The sequence below is a fragment of the Coccinella septempunctata genome, chromosome 4 (assembly GCF_907165205.1).
Source record: "Coccinella septempunctata chromosome 4, icCocSept1.1, whole genome shotgun sequence".
NCBI classification, from domain to species: domain Eukaryota; kingdom Metazoa; phylum Arthropoda; class Insecta; order Coleoptera; family Coccinellidae; genus Coccinella; species Coccinella septempunctata.
The window spans coordinates 9963894-9989418 of NC_058192.1; the positions used below are offsets into that span (position 1 = coordinate 9963894).

A 25525-nucleotide genomic window follows, 5' to 3' on the forward strand; every position below is an offset into this window, starting at 1 on the left:
GTCGCATACTCTCGTCTCATTTGAGTTCCTTAAATATTGTAAAATTGTTACAAAGCCGATTCAATTGACAAATTTTCTTGACTGTTGAGATTTTTTCATGAAACGTAAGATTTTTGTGAAAAATGTGATTAACAATTAGAATCTCAAAATGCGTCCAATTATTTTTTAGATTTTTCTCGAAAATCTTGTGTTTCATGAAAAAATTGCAAGAGACAAGAAAGTTTCTCTATTGAATGGGCTTTCTAACGGTTTAAGAATTTTCAAGCAATTCAAATTCGTTAATGTTTACATTGTGGCTGGTTTCTTAGATAAAGATAAAAGGAAAGGACTTTTTTAGGGGCCAACAGAGGGGCCCTTCTGGCAACAATAAAAAATTGGGGTCTCTTTATTTTATCACGAGAATCTATGACCAAATTTTGTTGCATTAATTTCGGGATACCCTGTGTAGTTAGTATCTTCAGATTCTCCTTTCCCCTTCCTTTTGAATCACCTTTTGAGCATTAAACCTAAGTTGTTTACACAAAATCTGTCTCATATTTTTCTCAGCGCTGAAAACTCTCGTAGAATTACTGTCCACCTACTCGATTAACAACCAGCATACATTGATAAGCTGCGCCACGGCTTTTTCCTGTGTATAGGTACTTGCGTATATTTCAAGTAGAACTGTCATGTCCGACGTATCTGCAGATGTAGAGTAGGGCTTAAAATTAGATCATTATGTGGGGTCTAATGAATACGAATGCTTTGGCGAAATAAAACGCATCCCCTCAGTAGACATGCAATAGATCATCATCTATCCTCATTAGTTATGACGTAGTACAAGCTGACAGAGCCAGGAATTGGCGTAAAAAAGGGTTAAAATAATTCCTGTCGGCCGGACAACGAGGCTGTACCTTCGGATGATACCGTGTTTCCTGTTGTTTCATCCTGCAAAAAAAAGGAGTTCTAATTATGAAAAAATGGCGTATCCTGTGTTACGTTCTGAAATTCGTGTGAATGAATCATAGTTGGGAATATGGTGTGAAATATTAGAGTTTAAAAGGCAGAAAACATTCTTGAAAAGTGTAGGGCACTGTAGGGACAAAAATACATATGCAAATTGAACATTTTGATTTGATGCGAGAATGATATCTGAATGCTCATGACTGAATTGATTGAAAACATATTGACGTTTATTCGTCAATCAAGCGTTGATTCTACGGTCAAGCTTTGTGAAACTAGGGGTTAGATTGTTAGAATGATATCTTCCTAATTGGGGTAAAATATGGCAATTGCAAATCAAGTGAAGAATGTTAGGAACCATAATTTGATATCAGATATTTCTGCGTTTCATCGCACAGAAATTCCAACCAAACCCAAATGTGAAACACCTTCTCTCAGGGGATGTAACGTTAAACACCCCCAGTACGTTCAGGATATACAACAAATACATTTGAGTAAACATAAACTCTCTAAAAACTCGGTAATCTCCATATTTACATGGGCTCACAATATATTTACCCAAAGTTATCCTGGTAATTCCTGTGTTTATCGGGGTTTATTTGTTTCCCTCTACCTCAATCGGAAGATAGCTTAATGGGAAAATATTTTTTCACGTTTACCATCGACTGGTTTGTCGTTTCTTATCTTTTACCACCAGATATAGTAATTCGATATCGATGACGTCGATTCTGAGCTGAATTGGATAAATTTATCCCCCTCCAATTGTAGTTCCATTCAAGACAACATATTTTTGTGAAATTTGGGCTTCACTTTGATTGTCCAATAAACCATTGGGCAGTGGTTCTGTTGCTAGAATTATCGCAAACATCTCGAAAAAGAATTATGATATTGAACAGAACTCAGTTTTTAACAGAAAAATATTTTTTTTCTACAAGCGTGCGCGTTCAACCTTTTTCCCGCACGCATTCCAAGTTGCAAAGAGTCACTTTCCCAAAACGTGCGGGAAAAACGCCTGCTATTTCTTTCCCGCACGCATTTGCGTGCGGGAATGGATTAGCAGGGGTTTTTCCCGCACGCAAATATTATAGAGTAAATTAAATTCTATCATGTTTCTATGCATAGAACGTCAACGATGAGAAACCCATAGTAATGACATGCAGAATTACGTCTGTCATTATATATGAATCAATCAAATGAGATATGATCTGTTTCGTAAAATGGATATATTTATATATTTCAAGCGCTTCTAGAAAAAATATTGTTCCTAACTCTTGCGTAAAGTGTCTTGCCCGCACTCAACTGCTTACCCGAACTCTGCTTCGCATCGTTCGGGCAACGGCAGTTTCGTGCGGGCAAGTATCACTTTCCGCACTTGATAGGAAAATAACTATTATTCCAGCTTTATGCCATTTCACAATAAATAAAATACGACATACACTGCGCAAACAAATTAACGCACATTCTGAAAATCTCAATTTTAATGAAAGTTAACTCTACATTGACTTTATAACTTATTTTTTATGTTCTCTCGGGAAGGTTTTGAACGAAACAAGACACATTAAATGGAAGAAAAATTCAGGATTTCACCGAATCTTATGTGAAAGAAGAGAAATGAACAATTTTCAAAATACTGAAATGCTGATAAGTGATTTAATACTTGGTATTTCCACCCCTTGCGTTAATTACAGCTCGGCAACGACGGTTCATACTCAAAATGAGTGATCTTATTTAAAATGTTCTGATCTAATCCTTCCCAGATTTCACCGAGTTGGATTCCTAAGTCATTAAGAGTAGCTGGATGATTTTCTGAACTTCTCAGCCTTCTATTGAGGTTGACCCAAACCTGCTCAATCGGATTGAGATCTGGACTTCTTGCTGGCCATTCCATTCGAGAGACTTCAACCTCTTCAAGGTACTCCTGAACGATGCGCGCACGATGGGGTCTGGCATTATCGTCCATAAAAATGAAATTTTCACCAATGTATGGGGCAAATGGCACTACATGCTCTTCAAGAATGTTCCTTATTTACTTATCAGCATTCATAGCTCCATTACCAACGACCACTAGGTCTGTGCGAGCAGTCAAAGATATTCCACCCCATACCATAATCGATCCTCCCCCGAAACCAGTTGTATTCAGGAAATTGCACTGAGCATATATTTCATGTGGACGTCTGTATACAAGGGAACGTCGATCATAATGGTAGAGGCAGAATCTAGACTCATCTGTGAAGAGAACTCTTTCCCAATCAGCCTCTTCCCAATGGATATGCTCTCTGGCAAAATCCAAACGCGCCCTGCAATGGGCTGGGGTAAGAGCTGGGCCTCTTGCCGCGACACGAGGCCTTAAATCATATTCTCTCAGGCGATTTCGTATTATCTGAGTGCTAATTTGCACCTCATGAGTTTGCTCAAGCTGAATTTGAAGGAGGCGAGCGGTTGCAAAGCGTTGTCTCGACGAAGAAACTCTCAAGTAACGTTTTTGAATGGCAGTTGTTACCCGTGGTCTACCCTGTCCTGGTCTTCGGACGTTCATACCTGTCTCCCTGAATCGCTGCAACATTCTGGACACACTTGTATGGGAAACTCCAAACCTTTCTGCAGTTCTTGTATATGTCCACCTTTCTTCTCGCAAAACTACCGCTTGGGCACATTCCTCTTGGGTCAAATTGCGTGTTTCGCGTTGCATAGCGATCGAGTGTAGAAAATCAAACGAAAAAAAAACTATTGATCACTAGAATTGATCGAGAACAACTGATTTTAGAATGGAGCCAATACATTCAAAATCTGATAATATCATCTTTTTTTATTCCTGCTGGAAAAAACATCTGTATTGAAGAAAACTGTTGAAAGTGGATAACATATGCATGCATAAATCTGATAAAAATAATTATCATTGAGAACACCTTCAGTTGTTGAATAAATTTGAGATTTCCATAATGTGCGTTAATTTTTTTGCGCAGTGTATTTTGTTCATGTATGTAATTGACTGCACCTAGCGCCCTATAATAGATTAAAAGGAGTTAACATCTCTATTTCTCACCTACAAGAAACCTTTATGTTGCTACTGCAAAAATTATTAGAATTACAAGAATTTTCCAATTCTCGTCGAACAATTGCTTGACCTTGTAACTTTTAACTAAAAACAGTTGTTTTGCTTAATCTTCATACTATTACACCTAGTATCTCCAGACTCTTGATTTCCTTCCGTTTGAATCACCCTTTATATTAGCCATTTGCAATTTGTCTACTCGAAGACGAACTCTGCCATATAAGGAAAAAAGTCTCCGGACAAAATAAGACCAACGTTCCAGTAAAATTGATTTCCCTCAAGTGTCAATTTCCATCATCTCGCCCGCTTGACGTAAAAACTCGTGTTGCTCTCCGTCTTTTAATTTTTCTGAGTGCCGCAGAGAACTCCGGCGTCTCTCCCTCATCATACGTTTTATTTCCAAATTATTGAATAATTGAGAGAAACAGGAACGGGGGGCAAGGAGAAGAATCGACTTTTTATAGGTAACCCAAATTGATATCCTGAATAATTCAATGGCATGACGATATCGGCCCTGCCACAATTCTTCTGAGTGGTTGGAAATAAATACTTCACTTGTCTGCGTCAATTTTGGAAGAGCCATGCAAAATTGATCATTACAAATGGTATTAACTTTGAATGGAATGTGGTTGAGAGAATTCTGTTTATGCTTGTTCGTGTAAATAACGCAATGCTGAAATTAGGCGAACTTTCTTCTTCTGAATTTACTACGGAAATTTCACAAGTGCTTTTGGAGTACATATATCATATTCAAGTCTCCAAAGACCAATTTTGTAAACTCTCCTTTCATATTGTTTGCCTTTTGACATATTTCGGTCCATTTAGGCCATTTTCAGAACGTACAGGAAAAAACTCACAACAAAAAGTCATATTTGAAATTCCAAAGTTAAAAACCCATGGAAAAATGATAGGTTCGAAGATATATTGAAAAATTCTTAGCCTATTATAGAACCAAACAAAATTTCAATGTCAAAATATTTTATTACTCAACATATTCTCCTCTTAATTGGATACATTTATTACAGCGAACCTGCAACGTCTCTAGACCTTTCAAACAAAATGTTTCTTCTTGCTCTGCAAACCAGAGCTTCACAGCATTTATTACCTCCTCGTTGGAAGAAAATTTACGACCCTTTAAACTTTTCTTCAGTTGAGCAAAGAGATGATAGTCGGATGGAGCCAAATCTGGTGAATAAGGGGGGTGTTCTAGTAATTCAAACTCTAAATCACGAATTTTTTGCATGGCAACATGAGATTTGTCTGCAGGGGTGTGGTCCTATAAAAACAAATCACCTTTGGATAGCTTTCCGCGTCTATTCTCTTTAATTTTTTCCCGTAAAGTGGTCAGTAATGTCGAATAGTAATCTCCGGTTATTGTTCTACCCTTATCCAAAAAATCAATCATGATTACTCCGTGTCAATCCCATAAAACTGAAGCAAGAACTTTTCCAGCAGATTTTTGGACACGAAACTTCTTAGGTCTTGGAGAACCAGAGTGTCGCCATTCCATCGATTGTTGCTTTGTTTCTGGATCGTAGAAATGTACCCAGGTCTCATCCATAGTAACAATTCGGTTTAAACAGTCTACATCGTTTTCAAATCGAGCACAGAACGAACGCGATGCTTCTACCCTTGCACGCTTTTGGTCAACATTAAAACGTTTGGAGATCCATTTTGCAGCAATTTTTCTCATGTCCAAATTGACGTGAACTATATGATGAACGCGTTCGTATGAATTATTCAGTGCTTCAGATATCCGTTTTAGCCCAATTCGACAGTCTGATAAAATCATGTCATGAACTGCATCGATATTTTCTGGGACTGACACAGAAACTGGCCTTCCCGATCGGTCATCATCTTCAATGGAAAATTTACCTCTTTTCGAAGCTTGCAGTCCAATTTTTCACGGTCGCATACGAAGGATCACCAAGGGTATTAAGCATATCTTCGTAAATCCGCTTAAATCTTAACCCTTTTAAATACAGGTACTTGATGATGGCTCGGTACTCCAATTTTTCGATTTTCACAATTTCGATGGACATCTTCTTTCTTTTAATTTATTGCGTAACTCTGGTTTACTTTGTTGACCTCAAACTTCACACTGACACTTCTAATAAGTTATTGTTCGTTGATATGGTAACGCAATATTTTTTTATGCATGGAACTGGTCTAGGCTAAGTAGATATCAATACATTCTCGTATAAGCAACTTCGAATAGGTGAAAAATAAATCAGTGAGACAACGAGAAACGGGAAGAATAAGTTGTTAAAAAACAAGGATAGAGGCCAAAAGGAATGGAAGAAGCTAACCTAAAAAATAATTTCCAACTGACATATTATAAAACAAAACAAAAACACCCACTTCGATGTTACTATCATTTCTGAAGACCCTGTAAAAAATAGTAGATATTTTCATGAATAAAATTATTGCTGAAAAATTTATAGGAATAAATTGATTCATTGTGTTGCTCTCTCATCTAATAGACTATTAAATAATTTCAAGAATTACTCCCCTCTCCCACAAAGAGATCACCTAATTTTTCAGATTGCCCAAAGTTTGAATGAACCTTGTTTCTTCCAAAACTTTATCATCGTTCGTTATTCCATTCCTTCAAATTCTCGCAGTAATAAAAACCCTGAGCATCTTGCGCCAAACAAATACCCCTCAAAATACCAATTTGGAGATCGTTATCCCACTTAGAACATCCTGCGCGGCAAATTTTAAGGATTTTTCGTATTACATTAGGACATCGCATTCTCGGGAAATCCCGCTGAATAATAATGTGGAAGGCGTCAGGATGTGAATGGTAGACAGAAGGGGGAGGTTGAAAGGAGTAATTGAATGGAGTCGTCGGGTAAAAAAGAACTTCCCATCCCTTTCGACGATACGGCTACTTATCACAATGAATTAGTCCTGTTGTCGATTTTATAACGTTGTTGTTTGGATAATCCTAATGGAATTGCGGTTGTTTGCGAATATAGATCAGCCCTAAATAGAGGCTAATCACGAACATGAAAATTGGAAGTTTCAGTTTTTCAACATTTCTAGTTTTGAATGTAATCTTCCTGTTCTCTGAAAAATTAAATTTTACGACATATTTGAAGCTCAGCTGTGTAATTTCGACTATATTTCATTCACAGTACTGTAGCATCCGCTGGAAGGTGTTATCAGAGATTCTAATATTATCTCTGATAAATTTTTTTTCATTGAAGAAAAAGATCTTAGAGGACTGAAAATGAACCATTTTTGACGTATTAAAATTTATCGTGCGATTGGCGCATTCGCCAATTTGCAACAAGGATAATCTTCATTTTTTGGGGTTCCCTTTGAGAACTATTTCTCTGGAAAAGTACACTCATTTCAAATCAAAACTAAATCCTTTCTAAAATGTATCGAAGTCATAATCTGACCCTGTACCTATAGATGAAAGTTCTTCCAGGATTTGCTACCGTTAGAGTAGTTTTTCTCTCGATAAAAATAATCGTGGATGGAAATGTGATACATATTCTTGAAGAGCAACTCTTCTTGTTGAAAATCTGAAAATTTTATCGAGCTCGATGAAGCTGTTCGGTCTTGACGATTATTTAAGTGATTCCATCTTTTTGGAAATTTTTCGATAGTCACTGTTAGAGTAGTTTTTCTCTCAATAAAAATAACCGTAGATAGAAATCTGAAAAAGCAAGTCTTCTAGTTAAAAATCTGAGAATTTCAGTGATCTCGATGCAGCCGTTCGGTCTTGACGATTATTGAAGTGAAATTTGCAATTTTTGAAAAATGCCATTTCCAAGATGAAAATCTAAACGAAGGGAGATAGGCCTTCGAAATTGCTCGCAATGGATTCAGCATGTTCGAAAACCTATATTTCCATACCAAAATTTCAAATATCTGGCACTGTTTAGGAGAAAATAATTTTTTTTGTTTTTTCACTTTTCATTTTCGAGTTGACTTCGAAGAGCTCTCTGAAGTGCAATTCTCTATTGAAGCATCAACCGTTTGGTTTTCCAGAATCTTCGAAACAAATTCTATGCACTCCATGTCCTAGGACAGTAATAGAACATCCTGATTTTTAGACAGAGTAGCAAGTAGGTGATTTTAGGGGGGTCTAAGCCCTTGCTCATTTTTGACCAGAAAAATCGAGATTTTTGAAATCGAGTTTTTGTGCTTGGGTGGAAGCCTAGGTAAGGCTGATTATATAACCGGAAATCCCAATTGGATCAGACGAATATAACAGGAGATATCGCAGATTGAAAATTGCAATTTTTGAAAAATGTCATTTCCAAGATGAAAATCTAAACGAAGGGAGATAGGCTTTCGAAATTGCTCGCAATGGATTCAGCGTGTTCGAATACCTATATTTCCATACCAAAATTTCAAATATCTGGCACTGTTTAGGAGAAAATAATTTTTTTTGTTTTCCCACTTTTCATTTTCGAGTTGACTTCGAAGAGCTCTCTGGAGTGCAATTCCTTATTGAATCATCAACTGTTTGGTTTTCTAGAATCTTCAAAACAAATTCTATGCACTCCATATCCGAGGACAGTAATAGAACATCCTGATTTTTAAACAGAGTAGCAAATAGGTGATTTCAGAGGGGTCTAACCCCTTGCTCATTTTTGACCAAAAAAATCGAGATTTTCGAAATCAAGTTTTTGTGCTAGGGTAGGAGCCTTGGCAATGCTGATTATAAAACCGGAAATCCCAATTGGATCAGACGAATATAACAGGAGATATCGCAGATTGAAAATTGCAATTTTGTATATGTATTTTCATTGTCGAAAAAAAAATTCAGTCGATAGTTTCGATGAAAACAAAGTTATGGAACATATACGCATCCCTGGGTCACCCTGTATATGTATTCAAAAATATATGAACATTAAATTTCAAAACATTTCAGCTTGCAAAAGAATTGCAAGCAGCAGTGTATGACAAAACACTACAGAAAGGTAGTAGGTGCTTTTGAATTTATTACCACTCTTCAAAAGAAATTTTTCGCGATCTATATCGCAGCTTCATTGTCGGAAACAATGTGACATAAAAATATGATGACCTAAATATTTTCGTGAAGCCGCTCAAAAATACGAGACCGACATTTTTGCGACATCTTGTACACATCAGAAAATTAAAAGGAAATTGGTGTTCCGTTTCATGTACCTTGATGAAATATTCAAATCGAAATAATGGAATAGATTAATTAAAATATCAGAACTCCCTTTAACCCATACCTGGACACGTTCCATTAGGCGGAACGATCAGTATAGGCTTTTAAATTCTTCAGACTAATTGATATTGATTAATTATCCTGCATGGAAATTTCAATTAATGAATTGTTCACGAGTCATCTCCATTAGCATGAATGTGTACTTGGGAACCGGGCATGGGAAATTCAACGCAATCCCTGCGTGCTCAATAGAAACTGGCTCTGCTCCCCTAAAACCGAAAGCTGAATATTAGATACACAATATTGATCCATTTGCAATTACGCTTTTGAATCGGCCCCATTATTATTGTCACCGACAAGTGGGGGACACGGAGCTATTCAGTTAAAATCGTGTGGGGTAGCTAATAACGCTATTTTATCACTTTATTCCGAGCGTATGCGAAGGAAGATGCTGGTATCTGAAACGGTTCTGATGATGATATCGATGTACATATGGGGGAAAACAGGATGACTAGATGATATTTTGGTAATTCTAATATCTGCCTTAACATAAATAGTAAGTCTTTGACTCGCACAAATATTTCAACAGTAGATTTTTGAGGTAAAAAGAAACACTTTTTTCCTATACCATTTTTTCCGAATCGGCCCTGATGATTTAAGTTTTCATAATGAGCTGTGCCACCCCTGGAAAAACTAAATTATCTTCAGAATAACTAGCTAAGTCTGTGACACTACACGTCTGTGGATCTTTTAAACAGAGTTGTATTCAGCCAAAGTACCGAATTTTTCGAATTTCACAGATATTTTTTATTTTTGAACATCAAATTACTCGAAAATGGCGCATTATACTAGAAAATATGAAGAATACTTTTATTTTACAAAACGTTCAAATATCCATTAGATAGAGTCCAACTTAGTTGGGTTCTTTGAATTCATCCAATAAATGAAAAACTATATTGCGAAATTAATTTCATTCGATAAAACCGTTTGTGAGATAAACTAAAAACAAATTTTTTTTTATAGTTTTTCAAAAGCCTGTATCTTTTAAACCGAGCCCATTCGGAAAAAATGGTTAAGGTAAAAAGTGTTTCTTTTGACTTCAAGAATCTACTGTTAAAACATATGTACGAGTAAAACACTTACCCTGTATTTCACTACCACACTCGAGCTAACTACTCTACAACTAAACTTGAATAGAGTAACTAATCTAATTAAAGTTAGATTAACGGGGTAACTTCATAGTTCAAGTGACTAGAATATCTAATTAAATACTATAGTCGTTTGTTGTAACTATCCGAGTTAAGGTCACACAAGTTTAAGTAGTCCAGTGATTGGGCTGGGTAACTTTTCACATGATTTCTCTGAGTAATTGCTACTCAAATACGTGAGCAACCTTGAATATTATCAAAAATTTTGGTGAACATGCAACTTTAGTGATCGAATTACTAGAGTTATTGGGTTATTTTATAATTGATTTTTTTATTGGTACCTACATTGTGATGGTATTGATGAAGGTTATGGTAACTATTTGAGTGAAGCTAACCTTAAACTGAAGTGATTTTATAGCAGGAACTGCTGTATAACGAGTAACTTGAAGGTGACTACTCAAGTTAACTCAATATTTGTAGTTTTTAGATACACAAAACTAGTCGAATGGCATGTTAAGTCTATTTTTACTATTCGAATGAATGTGTTTCTTGATTGATCATGTGATTAAAGAGTCTAGGTAATTTGACTATAGCTGTTCTGTCTTCGAGACCATATTTTCGAAATCCTGGTGAATGTGTTACTTGGATTATCAAATGGCTAAAGCGCTATGATACTCTTATGGAGTACACGAGTGATTTGATCAACATGATGAGTCTCTGGATAACTCTCACAATGTACTATTCGAGTCCAATGTCTCAGGTGATTAGTGACGAGAACGACTGGATAACTGCTCTAGTGATGTGGTTGTCTGAGTAGTTTGAGTGTAACTTCTAACTTCCTGACTATCCCTACAATATTCTGGTGAATTTTTTAAACTTGAAAGAAAAGGTGACTGATGTGCCTGTATAGCTTAAGACGTTGCAGTTCTCATGAAAGCTATGACAACATAAGCTCAACTACACGAGTGATTGATTAACTTGAGTCATCGAATAACTATCATTGTTATTCGATTGAAGATAAGTGGAGCGAAGTTTAACAACTCTGTTGTCGTAAACGACTCATGTGAAATGGTAACTACTCCAATTATGTAGTATTATTGTTACCTATTCCGATGGTATGGGAACTCTTCGAGTAGAAGAGTCACTGAAGTTTCACTACTCGGGAACCTTGAGGAGCTGAAAATCAAAAGAGTGACTGTGTTATTTCAGTGTAACAGTCTCATTCAGGTCGGCACATCACCAGTAGAGTGGAGCCGCACTTTGTCTTCGTTAATTCTCAGTTGTTCCCTCCACACAACACGAGCCACTTCTCCGAAAAGAAGCCCTCCTCTCCAATTAGTGATTCGCCGCCAACAAAGACAAAATGACGGATATTCGAACGGCCCTTCAAGTTGATTCAAAACCGCGGAAAGCTGATGCTCTCGAAGAGCGAAAGGGTTCCGCCGCGGTCCTTGTTCCACTAGGAAAATATATGCAAACGATGTTAGAAGGAAAGTGAGCATGTAATTGGTCCCCACCGCTTCACGTCTATTGATTGAGACCTTCAACACGGGCTGAAATCGAGTTATGCAGTTGTTCCCCAGACACCCTCCGCCTCTCCGCCCCTGCCTCAGTGCGGCCATTACCTCATTTCTGTTTACCGAAAGGGTAATGGATCGGTTTAACTCCGCCGATTGCGAAAATCTTCGGATTTGCAACCGATTCAGGGCTGCGTTTCAAAGAGTTGCATGTCCCTTTGATGCGAAAACGAAGTTTTTCATCATTTCTAATGAAACTGTTGATGGGGACCAGGATCTCTGCTAAATGACACCATGCAAGCCTATCGACACTCAGGAACATTCCAACAACATTGCTTCAAGTAAACTGGGAATTGGATTTTCGTGAAAATCAAGTTAAACTGGAAATATTACTCTTTCTGAAGGACATATGGCTGTCTATATTCAGGTGGTTCTTCATTCCTTTGAATGAAAGAATATCAGGAAAATCTAACAGAATCACCTTGGAATTCTTCTCCATTCTCCATTTGGTGGAGAAATCGTGGAATCTGTTTACTTAACCTTAAGCCAGCAGAACCTAGGAGCTAATCGGATGTTCATCAAGAATTTTGAGTTACAAGTTGGAATTCTGAGATACATGTCAGATTCTGCTGAAATACAAGTCAGAATTCTGAATTGCCAGCAGAAATTCTGAAATACAACTCAGAATTCTGGGTTACAATTTGAAATACTTAATTATTAGCCAGTATTCTGAGTTGAAGGTTTAAATTCTGAGATGCAAGTTGAAATTCCGAGATGTAACGCAGAATTCTGAGTTTCAAGTCAAAATACTGAGTATCAATTTGAAAAATTCTGAGTAACAAGCCAAATTTTTCGACCTGAAGGTCTAAATTCTGAGGAACAAGTCAGAATTCTGAATTGCAAGCTCAAATTCTGAAATACAACTCAGAATTCTGAGTTACAATTCGAAATTCTGACGATTATAAAACATAATTCCGAGTTGAAGGTTGAAATTTTGAGTTGCAAGTTGAAATTCCGAGATATAACGCAGAATTCTGAGTAACAAGCCAAATTTTTTGACTTGAAGGTCTAAATTCTAAGGAACAAGTCAGAATTCTGAATTGCAAGCTGAAATTCCGAAATACAACTCAGAATTCTGAGTTACAATTTGGAATTCTGAATTATAAGTCAGAATTCTGAGTTGAAGGTTGAAATTCTGAGATGCAAGTTGAAATTCCATGATGTAAAGCCCGTTTGCAACAGCCGAGAATTCTCTGGAGAATTCTCTACAAAATTCTCGCAAGAAAACGGCAGAGATTATTTAGTACGCAACTCAACAGAGAATTCTACCGAAAGTGCGTATGTAACGGTACATAATTCACGGCGCATGAAATCTCGAGTAAATTTTCTAGAGAATTCTCGGCTGTTGCAAACGGGCTTAACAGAGAATTCTGAGTTTCAAGTCAAAATCAAGTTGAAATTCTGAGTAACAAACCAAATTTTTTGACTTGAAGGTCTAAATTCTAAGGAACAAGTCAGAATTCTGAATTGCAAGCTTAAATTCTGAAATACAACTCAGAATTTTGAGTAACAATTTGGAATTCTGAAGATTTTAAGTCAGAATTCTGAGTTGAGGGTTGAAATTCTGAGATGCAAGTTGAAATTCCGGGATGTAACAGAAAATTCTGAGTTTCAAGTCAAAATACTGATTATCAAATTGAAATTCTGAGTAACAAGCCAAATTTTTTGACTTGAAGGTCTAAATTCTAAGGAACAAGTCAGAATTCCAACTTGAGTCTGCATTCTGAGTTACAGGTCACATCATAATTTTTGGCTCATTTTAGGTTGTGGTCATGAAGTTTTCCTAAGAACTAAGACCTAAGAAAGGAACAATCCCATTGGCACATGTGATAGCCGTCTGTCGATTATATTGATTCTTTTCTTGGGTTAAGACTCAATTGAGGCCAATTTTCGATAATACTCTCATTCTTACGCATGAAATTCACACTTCAATGTTATGCGAAGGACATTTAACATCTCTGGAATATCATTTACCAACTACCAATGAATAGTCCGCGAAAAAAGTACCCGACGCCACTGGTCAAACGGCCGGTAGATCTCAAGTGGCCGCTAGAAAATAGCTGCTAACTTCACACCGGTAAACCAGCTATTCCCAACCTATCAACCTCGATTAGCTGTTGAATATTTTTTAGTCTTCTTACTCTGGGCAAACGAGGGTTCAAACAGCCATAAATGTAAATTTAAGCAATCTAGCTACAACAATTCGGGGGATCTTATGTTTTCTTTTATGTTTCAGTCCTTGATTTTCATTCTTCAAATCGAGTTGATTGAATCCGAAAAGCACTCGATACTAAGCAACAAAATTTATGAATCTCTAGTATGTAAAAGGAGTCAGACATAATTTCAGGACGTGTACTTTATTCCAAAAGCTCATTATTGGGAATAAAAAAATCCATAATGTCATCGAACCCAGTTTTCTCTAGTATATACAGATGAGGTCCTGAAAAAAAAGTGTAACGATCCATTATATTATTCGCATTTCGTTGAAAGGCGTTTAGCACGTTCGAACACGTAAACCAGTCCTATTTCGATACGGTAAGTCGTTTGGCTTCCTTGCGACCTGAAATATGTATATGAAATATCAGTTTGCATGTCGGCGGACGTTAATTTCATCGATTAGTCCACTCTTTCAGCTCATTTAAAATTGAAGGATTCGTTATGGCGGGGACGAAAATCCCATGAAATTAATAATTCATTAGTGTCCAACTGGGGAGAAATCGTAACGTATTGTATTGAATGAAAGATTCAGTTGGTTTTTCATCGATTGCTCAGGTTTTTGGTAAACCTGGACGGTAGGTTTCGTCTGCGTTGAACCAGCGCATTCGCCAATTTGCAACATGAAAATATTCTGTTATTTTATGAATTCTATACCTGGCAGATACGCGACTCGAAAGATGACCATCGAAAAATTCCCAAGAAGAGTTGCTCTTTCGGAATATGTGTCACATTTAGATCTACTATGGTTTTTCTGGGAGATACGATTATCGAAAGTTAACCTTCTACAAATTCTCAAGAAGATGCGGTCATTAGCATCATTATTTTTTATCCTTATTGGAGGAAATGCTCGTTTTGAAATATTCCAACTATTTTTTATTGGCATTTGTGGATTTCGCTTCAAAATCAACTAATAATATATTGCAAGCATATCAAAGATTTTTTTAAGAAACCAGAAAACTGACAGAAATGGAAGGAGCCAGAAAACAATAAAAAGAAATTGTAGTGTCAAATAAAAAGTGCCTTATAAGAAAAGATTCCGATTCTCCATACCTATATTGAAATACACCGAAAATATACTCATGGGCAATATTCAAAATTCCTAACATTATTGTCTTCTTCACATCTTCATCATCACTCGTTTCTGCCCGGAGTTAAAAATGAAACATTCTGTATCCAACAGATTTATGTGTATCCACACCTGGCACAGTTTTTGTCTCGTAAGATTTATTTCTCATTTCATTTAAAACCGTCTAGTACCTCTGCTCACTTTAAATCGTTTCTGTTGTGCCATTATAGTTGATTTGTTGGAGACGAAATTGAATTGAAATGGATCAGGACTACCAGTCTACTTGCATGAAATACGACGTAGGTACCTTTGTCGACGCTGGATGTTTATTAATTGAAGTTATTTTGGGGTGGCCCCAGCCAATGGAGCCATTAAAGTAATAGCTTTTGCTAGATTGCACATTTAAATCGATACGGCGTATTATGGAATAATTACATAACTAAACTGGTTAATTATGGGGCATGTGTGTGTATTTAAACTCCTTGATTAATTTGTAATTATGTGAATCGTATTATACAGGGTGTCGGTATTCTACGTTGATATTTTTCAAGACTTGATTGTTGATGTGAAAATATAAAAAAAGCATATGGCTGAGGAATAAGACATGCCTAGGTGGTATCATTCTTACAAAACTTGGAAGAGATGAACAAAATAGAGTTTTTAGACGAGACAAATGGTTTGGTAACCAGAATTCTTAATCTTCTTCAACAAAACTGTAAACATGGCTGCTCCTAGATCTCTTATGTGGTTTACGATTTTCTTATAATATCCTATGCAGCTATTTATAAGTTATTTTTCTGTTAGTCAGTTCGGTTAGTCTGTGCCTTGGGTATTTCAGTGTGGCTGTCCTAGTTTCATACTGTTTTGTCTTCGAAGTCGAAGTCTGTTTTTTCAACAAAAAAATGGCAATCTTGGATATAGATGATAGTTGTGATTAAAGTCCATTTCTGCGGCAAGTGTCAGTTCTTCTCATATTAAACAACAGGCTCTCTTTTGGATATTCAACACGCTTTTGATGCTATATGTATTTAAGCTTCCGTTACACATTATAAAAGCTTCCGTAACACATTGAGTCGTATGCATAAAGAAGAGTATTTGCTTTTACTATAATACTATCTTTGTCAGTTGCTTATAAAATGTATAATTTCCTTTCAATAAACTAGAGTGAAAACATTTACTACTTCTTTATGCATATGGCCCATTATAACATATCTACGACTCGTATATTGCTTTCTATGATGAATGATGATGCTGGCTGTGTTTGGGAACTTGCATTCTTGGTCTTAATAGAATTGCCCTCGTCTTCTATCTAATGAATAAGTCTTAGGAAGTGATGTATATGCTTTCACGTGTAAGTGGATGAATTATTCAATGCACTGCACCGCCTAATTTCATGGAGCTACGCCAACGCGTGCTATTATGACGTAGCGTGTGGCAAAACCCGAATGACTCCGAGTACTTCCGATCTCCTATTGCTACATAGTCGGCACCGGTACTAAAATCCCTAATTTTTTTGCAGGATATTCGGCAGTACGGGGGCGTGCGCAGCGTGCCATCAGCCCATTCCTCCAAGCGAATTCGTGATGAGGTGCTCCAGTTCTACGCCCCAACAGCCTACTGCGTCTCCCCAAGTGTTCCACCTGAAGTGTTTCTCTTGCAGCAAGTGCGGGGCACCGCTGGTCCCTGGGGATCGCTATTACCTCCTTGCCGGAAGCCTGGTCTGCGAGCAGGACTGGACCAAGCTGCTCAAGAGCTCCACGGTGGCGCCAACGGTACGAAAAGGAAAGGTCGGGAGACCTAGAAGGAGTCGAGATTGAGGTAAACCTTGAATTTGATCTTTTCCTCGTTAAATTCATAAATATAGAATGTATGGAACGTTTTGTATCAGGCGAATACTGCTTGGTCCTAAGACCTCGAGGTATTGGAGACTCGAACTTTGTTATTGGGCGAGAATCCAAGATGGTTCTGTGGGAAAGTTGTCAGTTGTTGGCAATTACTTACTTGTGTTCACAGTTATTTAAAATCCTATTACAGTGAGTTAAAATAAATGCCCAAAAATCATATCTACAGGATGGGTCTTTGATTTGCACTCGTGCATCTATTTGAACAGTAGATTATTGAGGTCAAGTAAAACACTTTTTTCCTCTACCATTTTTTCTGATTCGGCCTAGATAAAAACATATAGCCATTTGAAATTTTCCTATTGAGCTATACTACCGCTGGAAAAACAGAATTCCCTTCAGAATAACAATCTCTGGATCTTTCAAGCTTCAAACATAGCCAAAGTACTCAGGTTTTCGAATTTCATAGATATTTTTCCATTTTCAATGTGAATTGTCATTTTTCTCGAGCTCTTATGGTTGAAGAGCTGCTATTAAATCCCATCGAATTTTGCCCACCATGTACTCCACTCTACTCCTCTGTACTTTACTCCACTCACAACAGTCACAGTTTCATGAAAATCGGTTTGCCCAATACGTAGGTTACCTTGGACAAACAAACAGACAGACAAAAGGGTTATCAAGTTTAGATAGTATGTAAGTTACTCAAAAAATTACATATTCATAAATTATAGACAGACACTCCAATTTCATTTACTAGCAAAGATCAAGCAACTTTTCATTTATAAGTGGAAGTTTGTCATGCACGTCAGGAAAATGTAATTGATACATTCTTTCATCTATATTTGATCAAAACCTAACAAAGGGTCTACTCATCTATTTTTGTCACAAAAAGTTAGGTTAGCTTAGGTTAAGTTAGTAAGGGTAGTGGGTACATGACAAAGTCCTTGTTTATGCATGTATAAGATGCATAATTTGAATAAAAACTGAATTGTTTGAGCAGTCTACACAAAATAGAAAATACCGAAGTTGAATGAATTTTGTGCGTTACTTTTCACTCACTCTGTATAGTTAGATAAATCGATATAAAAAAATTGTGGCGTTACAGTATACATTTACGTAGTTATTGAGTATACAGGTATATACATACTACATTACAAACATGCGTAGTCTACAAATAGGAATTTCGATAGTTTCAATATTCTACTACCTTTGTCTCTCGTAAACCCTGTACAATATTGGTACTGGGGATGGACCAGGTGCTGACTCTTCCCAACAACTTTGTCATTATTGTTGAAGAAACTGTAATCTTTTAAAGGTGGAAATGTATCTCAAGAAAATTCAGACTCTAAATTGTTTGAAAATTGGTGGGATTCAAATTCATTCTGTCAAAACCGTACGGTGTATTAACGAGTCTGAAAAGTACCTTCCGCATAAGGCCGCAAATAGTGGCCCTAGCGGAGACAGGGGAATCTCTCGGAAGTGATGAATTTGCAGTTCCAATTTTCGAAATTGGGAAGCCAACATCCTACATTTAGATATTGACGTCGTGACGGACAAAGCAGTCGACGCGGCATTTTGTCATTCGACTGGCAGGAGATAAGGAGGATGGAGGAGGAGAAGCCTCCGGGCCAGGAGATGGAGAGACGATGGCAATTAGGTAGAGTAAGCAGGAGGACAAAGGCGAAGGAAGATGCAAATGTACATTAAGTTAATTGAACATTAGGTAAAACGAACATTTGGATCCCATTAGAGAATGGCTAGAAACGCAATTAATTATCCGCTCTCAAACAAGTAGAAAATATATTATTCAATTTCCGACTGACTTTTCGCAATTCGCTAATGAATCCTCTTGGCGACTACAAAACAAGCCGATGTTTCAATTCGGTTTTTGAGACAGGTAAACGACACAGAGTAATATTGGATTTTCTGATGTCGGCCCCTTAATTAGAACGTTCTATCAGCACCCGAATCTTTGGACTTCCGAATGGAATTCCATGAAAATATAATGCAATTATAAGAGACATTGTCGGTCCTTCCAATTGCAAGGACCAATCAGCTTATTCCACGAAGGGTGGTCCGAAGCCAGGGCAAAAAGTTGATCGGGATCTATCACGTTACACAGCGATATCTGCTTTGACAAAATCGGATATTCATTGTTGCACTGCGACTTTAATATTGTCTCTTTCGATATCTTCAAAAATACACCTATTTTTTTCCTTTTAAATACACTGCGCAAAAAAATTAACGCACATTCTGAAAATCTCAATTTTAATGAAAGTTAACTCTACATTGACTTTATAACTTATTTTTTATGTTCTCTCGGGAAGGTTTTGAATGAAACAAGACACATTAAATGGAAGAAAATTTCAGGATTTCACCGAATCTTATGTGAAAGAAGAGAAATGAACAATTTTCAAAATACTGAAATGCTGATAAGTGATTTAATACTTGGTATTTCCACCCCTTGCGTTAATTACAGCTCGGCAACGACGGTTCATACTCAAAATGAGTGATCTTAAAATGTTCTGATCTAATCCTTCCCAGATTTCTCCGAGTTGGATTCCTAAGTCATTAAGAGTAGCTGGATGATTTTCTGAACTTCTCAGCCTTCTATTGAGGTTGTCCCAAATCTGCTCAATCGGATTGAGATCTGGACTTCTTACTGGCCATTCCATTCGAGAGACTTCAACCTCTTCAAGGTACTCCTGAACTGGCATTATCGTCCATAAAAATGAAATTTTCACCAATGTATGGGGCAAATAGCACTACATGATCTTCAAGAACGTTCCTTATATACTTATCAGCATTCATAGCTCCATTATCAACGACCACTAGGTCTGTGCGAGCAGTCAAAGATATTCCACCCCATACCATAATCGATTCTCCCCCGAAACCAGTAGTATTCAGGAAATTGCACTGACCATATCTTTCATGTGGACGTCTGTATACAAGAGAACGTCGATCACAATGGTAGAGGCAGAATCTAGACCCATCTGTGAAGAGAACTCTTTCCCAATCGGCCTCTTCCCAATGGATATGCTCTCTCGCAAAATCCAAACGCGCCCTTCGATGGGCTGGGGTAAGAGCTGGGCCTCTTGCCGCGACACGAGGCCTTAAATCATATTCTCTGAGGCGATTTCTTATTGTCTGAGTGCTATATTGCACCTCATGAGTTTGCTCAAGCTGAATTTGAAGGAGGCAAGCGGTTGCAAACCGTTGTCTCAACGAAAAAACTCTCAAGTAACGTTCTTGAATGGCAGTTGTTACCTGTGGTCTACCCTGTCCTGGTCTTCGGACATTCATACCTATCTCCCTGAATCGCTGCAACATTCTGGACACACTTGTATGGGAAACTCCAAACCTTTCTGCAATTGTTGTGTATGTCCACCCTTCTTCTCGCAAAACTACCGCTTGGGCATATTCCTCTTGGGTCTAATTGCGTGTTTCGCGTTGCATAGCGATCGAGTGTAGAAAATCAAACGAAAGAAAAACTATTGATCACTAGAATTGATCGAGAACAACTGATTTTAGAATGGAGCCAATACATTCAAAATCTGATAATATCATCTTTTTTTATTCCTGCTGGGAAAAAACATCTGTATTGAAGAAAACCGTTGAAAGTGGATAACATATGCATGCATAATTGTGATAAAAATAATTATCATTGAGAACACCTTCAGTTGTAGAATAAATTTAAGATTTCCATAATGTGCGTTAATTTTTTTGCGCAGTGTATATAAACTTCAATCCATACTTTATCCTTACTCCATAAATTTTTCCTAAGTGCTTGTTATCAGATTTCGATTGGAAATTATCATCAATCCATTAATTGTTTTCTTTTAATTTTCAGGTTGAAAATCAGGAGGGCGTGGACAAGTCATTGAGCACAGCTACAAAAAGACAACGAAGACAGCACCCTACGAAGTGCGCGCTATTTAACGGAAGTCGAGGTTTCTGAGCGGACAACGAACTTTTTCGAGTGATGAACAATCAAAGTGTTGGAAGTGCACGGTCTGGACTCGATAAACTGTAACGAATAATCTTTTCATTGGAATTGTACAAATGTTATGTTTGAATAAACGTTATTACAATCTTTGCTCAGTACCTTACTTGTATTTCTTATACAGAAACCCATAAAAAACTGACCCTAAAAGACAACAACCTTATACAATAAAGAGATGAAAACCATGTGATAACTGAGAAAAAATTATTAGAAGAAATGAATTCTCCATTATTAAATTGTTTCTTATATTTTCTGTTGAATCTCTGGTTGTTTGTCCTGCAGCATTTTTTAAGCAGATCAGCTGTTTTGTTGGACTGCCCTAGTCTTCTTTCTTGGACCCAGGAGTAGAATTTCATAACCACAATTTGCAAAAATTACTTTTTTCTCACTGCGCTTCCCTCATTATATAACATCATGAGAAACTTGTCGACTTCCAAATAACATCAATTTTGAAAGTTAACACAACTAAACACGAGAAAATTCGATGAATTTAATCGACGTGAAAAGAAACAAGCCAATCTTTCTGTAGTACGTTCTGTCTGGTAAAAGAGTTAAATTTTTCACTGTTCGTTTCAGTTTGAAAGCAAGGTGATTAAATGTAGTTTGAATCCATATCGAAAATATAATATTTTAAATTCTTTTTCACATTCAGTATTTGCCCAACTCTGCTAGAAGTCAGTGTTCCATGATTAATCACTTTTTGGAATACATATAAGGGTAGGAAATTCTTTCCTCTGATACCAAGTGACCTTTTCAAGAAGCTATGGAATTACCATTCGGAATATTTTATTGAAGACAATTTAAAGTTTTGGGAAAAATGATTCAGGGGTAGGTATACCAAAAAAAATGATTATCTACTCGAGAAACATCTTGTTGAAAGTTCCTCATAATGCAATCAATTCTTATATAAGAAATCATATCTGAAGAATTAAAGGAAAGAAATAAATACAAAAGTTTAACAATGTTTGAAAATTATCTATTCATTTTACGAAGATAATAATTTACTGTTCAAAAATTATGGTGATAAATATTTTTTTACTACATAAATCTTCTGTCCATAGCAGATTCATGTTTTTTCAATCGAAATTTCTTTTTGTCCATTATAAGTGAAAGTCATTCATTCGAAAGGAGACAAGAATATATTCAAATTGTATTGTAGTTTTTTCATCCTTATTACCTCGTCCACCAAATGGTTAGCATTCATAGGATTTTAAAAATATATTTCAGATTTTTATAAAATGAGTTTTAAACGACGACACGTGTTTCGCTTTCTCAATAGCATCTTCATTTTTCATTTTAGGTTGGGAAAACTTGAATCTTTTATGGACAAACGCCATTTTTAAAGAGTCGACAAAGGACTTCGATAGAAAATAATTTCAGATGGGCAAACATCATACGAACCTAAATTTTTTGTTTCAAATTTCGCATTTGGAAATACCAACTGCACAGAGCTTCGAAATTCGTCTATATGGGCATTGAAAGTCGGAATATCACCATAAATCGCGTCTGAACATAGCATTTCCGCCAATTTTACCCCATTCCATATCAACTCATTAGCTATGCAAAAAACCCGTATTCGCCACCAGCCAAAGGAAGGCGGGGGGTGGGGTTCGAGGGGAAATAATAATTTAACTCCTCACTAATTGGAGGGAGAAGAAAACCCCCGAAATAATTCAACGTTATCTCATATTGTTACAGTTTTTCTAATTACATTTAGACATGTTTGGCACGACCGGAGCGAGTGGGTTTTTACTAATTAACTGGTAAACTTCCATAGCTCCCTCCTACTCGAGTACTAATTAATGTTGACGATCCTTCAGGCATTTAACATTGGTCTGCGATAAGCAGAACACCCTTTGCTCTTCGTTCGGCACAGAGTGAGAGTCCCATGAGAATTGATTCTGCTAAACGGGGCAGGTCATTAATTATGAGAACACGGTTGGTAATTTGAATTCGCCTCTAATGAACTTCAAACATTGGTACGAATTTTTGCGAAATCTTGTGTTTGCCCTGGCAGGAAACGCAATTACGGCTTGTTTGTAATCTCGGGTAACTGGATCTGAGCATGTGAGTTGCCGACATATTCATATTGGAGATATCGGAAGTATTTTCTCGAATAGAGGAGATTAACGATTATGCATTATCTATAGACTGCATTGCTAATGAGGAATATAATCATGTGCATATTATGCTCTCCGAGAAATCCCATTAGGATGATACAGAAAAAATTTACATTCATCCATCGATCCGGAACGGAAGAATATACAGCTGAAACCAAGGACGATAATTTCAGTTTTGTAGTAGTTATTGAATATAGACTATTGTTACATGTCCTCACCCTCGAAAAATCATCGAAAGGATCATCTTCAAAAACATACGGGGATATATTGAAAAATTCTTAGCCTACTATAGAACCAAACTTAGACAAAAGGAACCAAACAAAATTTCAATGTCAAAATATTTTATTACTCAACATATTCTCCTCTTAATTGGATGCTTTTATTACAGCGAATCTGCAACGTCTCTATACCTTCCAAAAAAAAATGTATCTTCTTGCTATGCAAACCAGACGTCCACATCTTTTATTACCTCCTCGTTGGAAGAAAATTTACGACCTTTTAAACTTTTTTTCAGTTGAGGAAAGAGATGATAGTCGTATGGTGCCAAATCTGGTGAATAAGGGGGTGTTCTAGTAATTCAAACCCTAAATCACGAATTCTTTGCATGGCAACATGAGATTTGTGTGTTAGGGCGTTGTCCTGCAAAAACAAAACACCTTTGGATAGCTACCCGCGTATTTTCTCTTTAATTTTTTCTCGTAGAGTGGTCAGTAATGTCGAATAGTGATCTCTGGTTATTGTTCTACCCTTATCCAAGAATTCAATCATGATTACTCCATGGCAATCCCAAAAAAATTGAAGCAAGAACTTTTCCAGCAGATATTTGAACACGAAACTTCTTAGATCTTGGAGAACCAGAGTGTCGGCATTCCATCGATTGTTGCTTTGTTTCTGGATCGTAGAAATGTACCCAAGTCTCATCCATATTAACAATTCGGTTTCAGAAGTCTACATCGTTTTCAAATCGAACGCGATGCTTCAACCCTTGCACGCTTTTGGTCAACATTCAAACACTTGGGGATCCATTTTGCAGCAATTTTTCTCATGTCCAAATTGACTTGAACTATATGATGAACGCGTTCGTATGAAATATTCAGTGCTTCAGATATCCGTTTTAGCCCAATTCGACGGTCTGATAAAATCATGTCATGAACTGCATCGATATTTTCGGGGACTGACTCACAAACTGGCCTTCCCGATCGGTCATCATCTTCAATGGAAAATTTACCTCTTTTGAAGCTTGCAGTCCAATTTTTCACGGTCGCATCCGAAGGACATTGATCACCAAGGGAATTAAGCATATCTTCATAAATCTGCTCACCTCTTAACCCTCTTAAATAGGTACAGGTACTTGATGATGGCTCGATATTCCAATTTTTCGATTTTCACAGTTTCGGTGGACATCTTCTTTCTTTTAATTTATTGCGTAACTCTGGTTTACTCTTTTGACCTCAAACTTCACGCTGACATTTCTCATGAGTTATTATTCGTTGCTATAGTAACGCAATTTTTTTTATGCATTGAACTGGTCTAGGCTAACTAGATATCAATACATCCTCGTAAAAAGGAGCCCTGTTCTGTTTAGAGTTGTCATCGCATCACGTAAAAACGGCTGAACCGATTTTATTCGTTTTTTTTAAACGAAGTATGAGCTTCGTAGAAGATTCTTACGGAAGAAAAATTTGGAAAAATTGACTGGGAAACTAGGAAAATCAAGAAAACTAAATGAAATTTCAATTTCGCTCGTTGGGTATGTTGGGTAGTCTACATACATATTTTTTTCGATAAAAAGACAATAGTCGATTGGTTAGCTTGGCCCTTAGATTCCATTTTTCTTCTTTTGAAGATCCAAGAGATTGGCTGGAAGTAGACAAACCTGAATCTTGCTTTTCTAACCTGTCTCAATCCTCCATATATGTATGAATAAATTCATAATAACCGAAAGAAAACCCCATCCCTTCGAGTGCCGGTCATGAGTGCCCCATCATGTTCGATAATTGGTCCTTAAAAACCCCAAAATTTCGGGACGTCGATCCTTAGTTAACCAATTCTTGCATGCGCTCCATGATTCGGCCGGTCCCCATTAGAATATAACTTGCATGCCATAAATTGTCGATACAGAATAACGAGCCAGCTCATGAACAGTGGTTTCTCGACTGGAAAATCGCATCGTCTCAAAATGGCTATTTAAATTTCCAACGAATAGACGAGGTCTTTCAGCTTGTTATCGCCACGCATGTTTATCCTGCAGTGAATGGTCAACTGCGTCCGGTCGAGAGGGCTTAAAATTCAGCAATTGTGTAATCCACTTGGATGATGCTCACTAGGTACTTCTGGGCATCATTATAAAACTGGAAAGGGTCGGGGAAATGAAGATATCGTATTGTGCTCGGGTAAA

At 37.0% G+C, this 25525-nt stretch overlaps 1 protein-coding gene across 1 annotated transcript in view; it reads left to right on the top strand.

Moving 5' to 3' along the window:
- Positions 1–21108, top strand: part of LOC123311801 (LIM domain transcription factor LMO4-B) — a 56623-nt gene extending 35515 nt beyond the window's left edge. The window contains exons 4-5 of the mRNA XM_044895889.1: positions 16680–16978; positions 20855–21108. Of these exons, the coding sequence (XP_044751824.1) occupies positions 16680–16977 (298 nt within the window). The 3' untranslated portion in view covers position 16978; positions 20855–21108. The remainder of the gene's footprint in view (positions 1–16679; positions 16979–20854) is intronic.
- The last annotated feature ends 4417 nt before the right edge of the window (positions 21109–25525 follow it).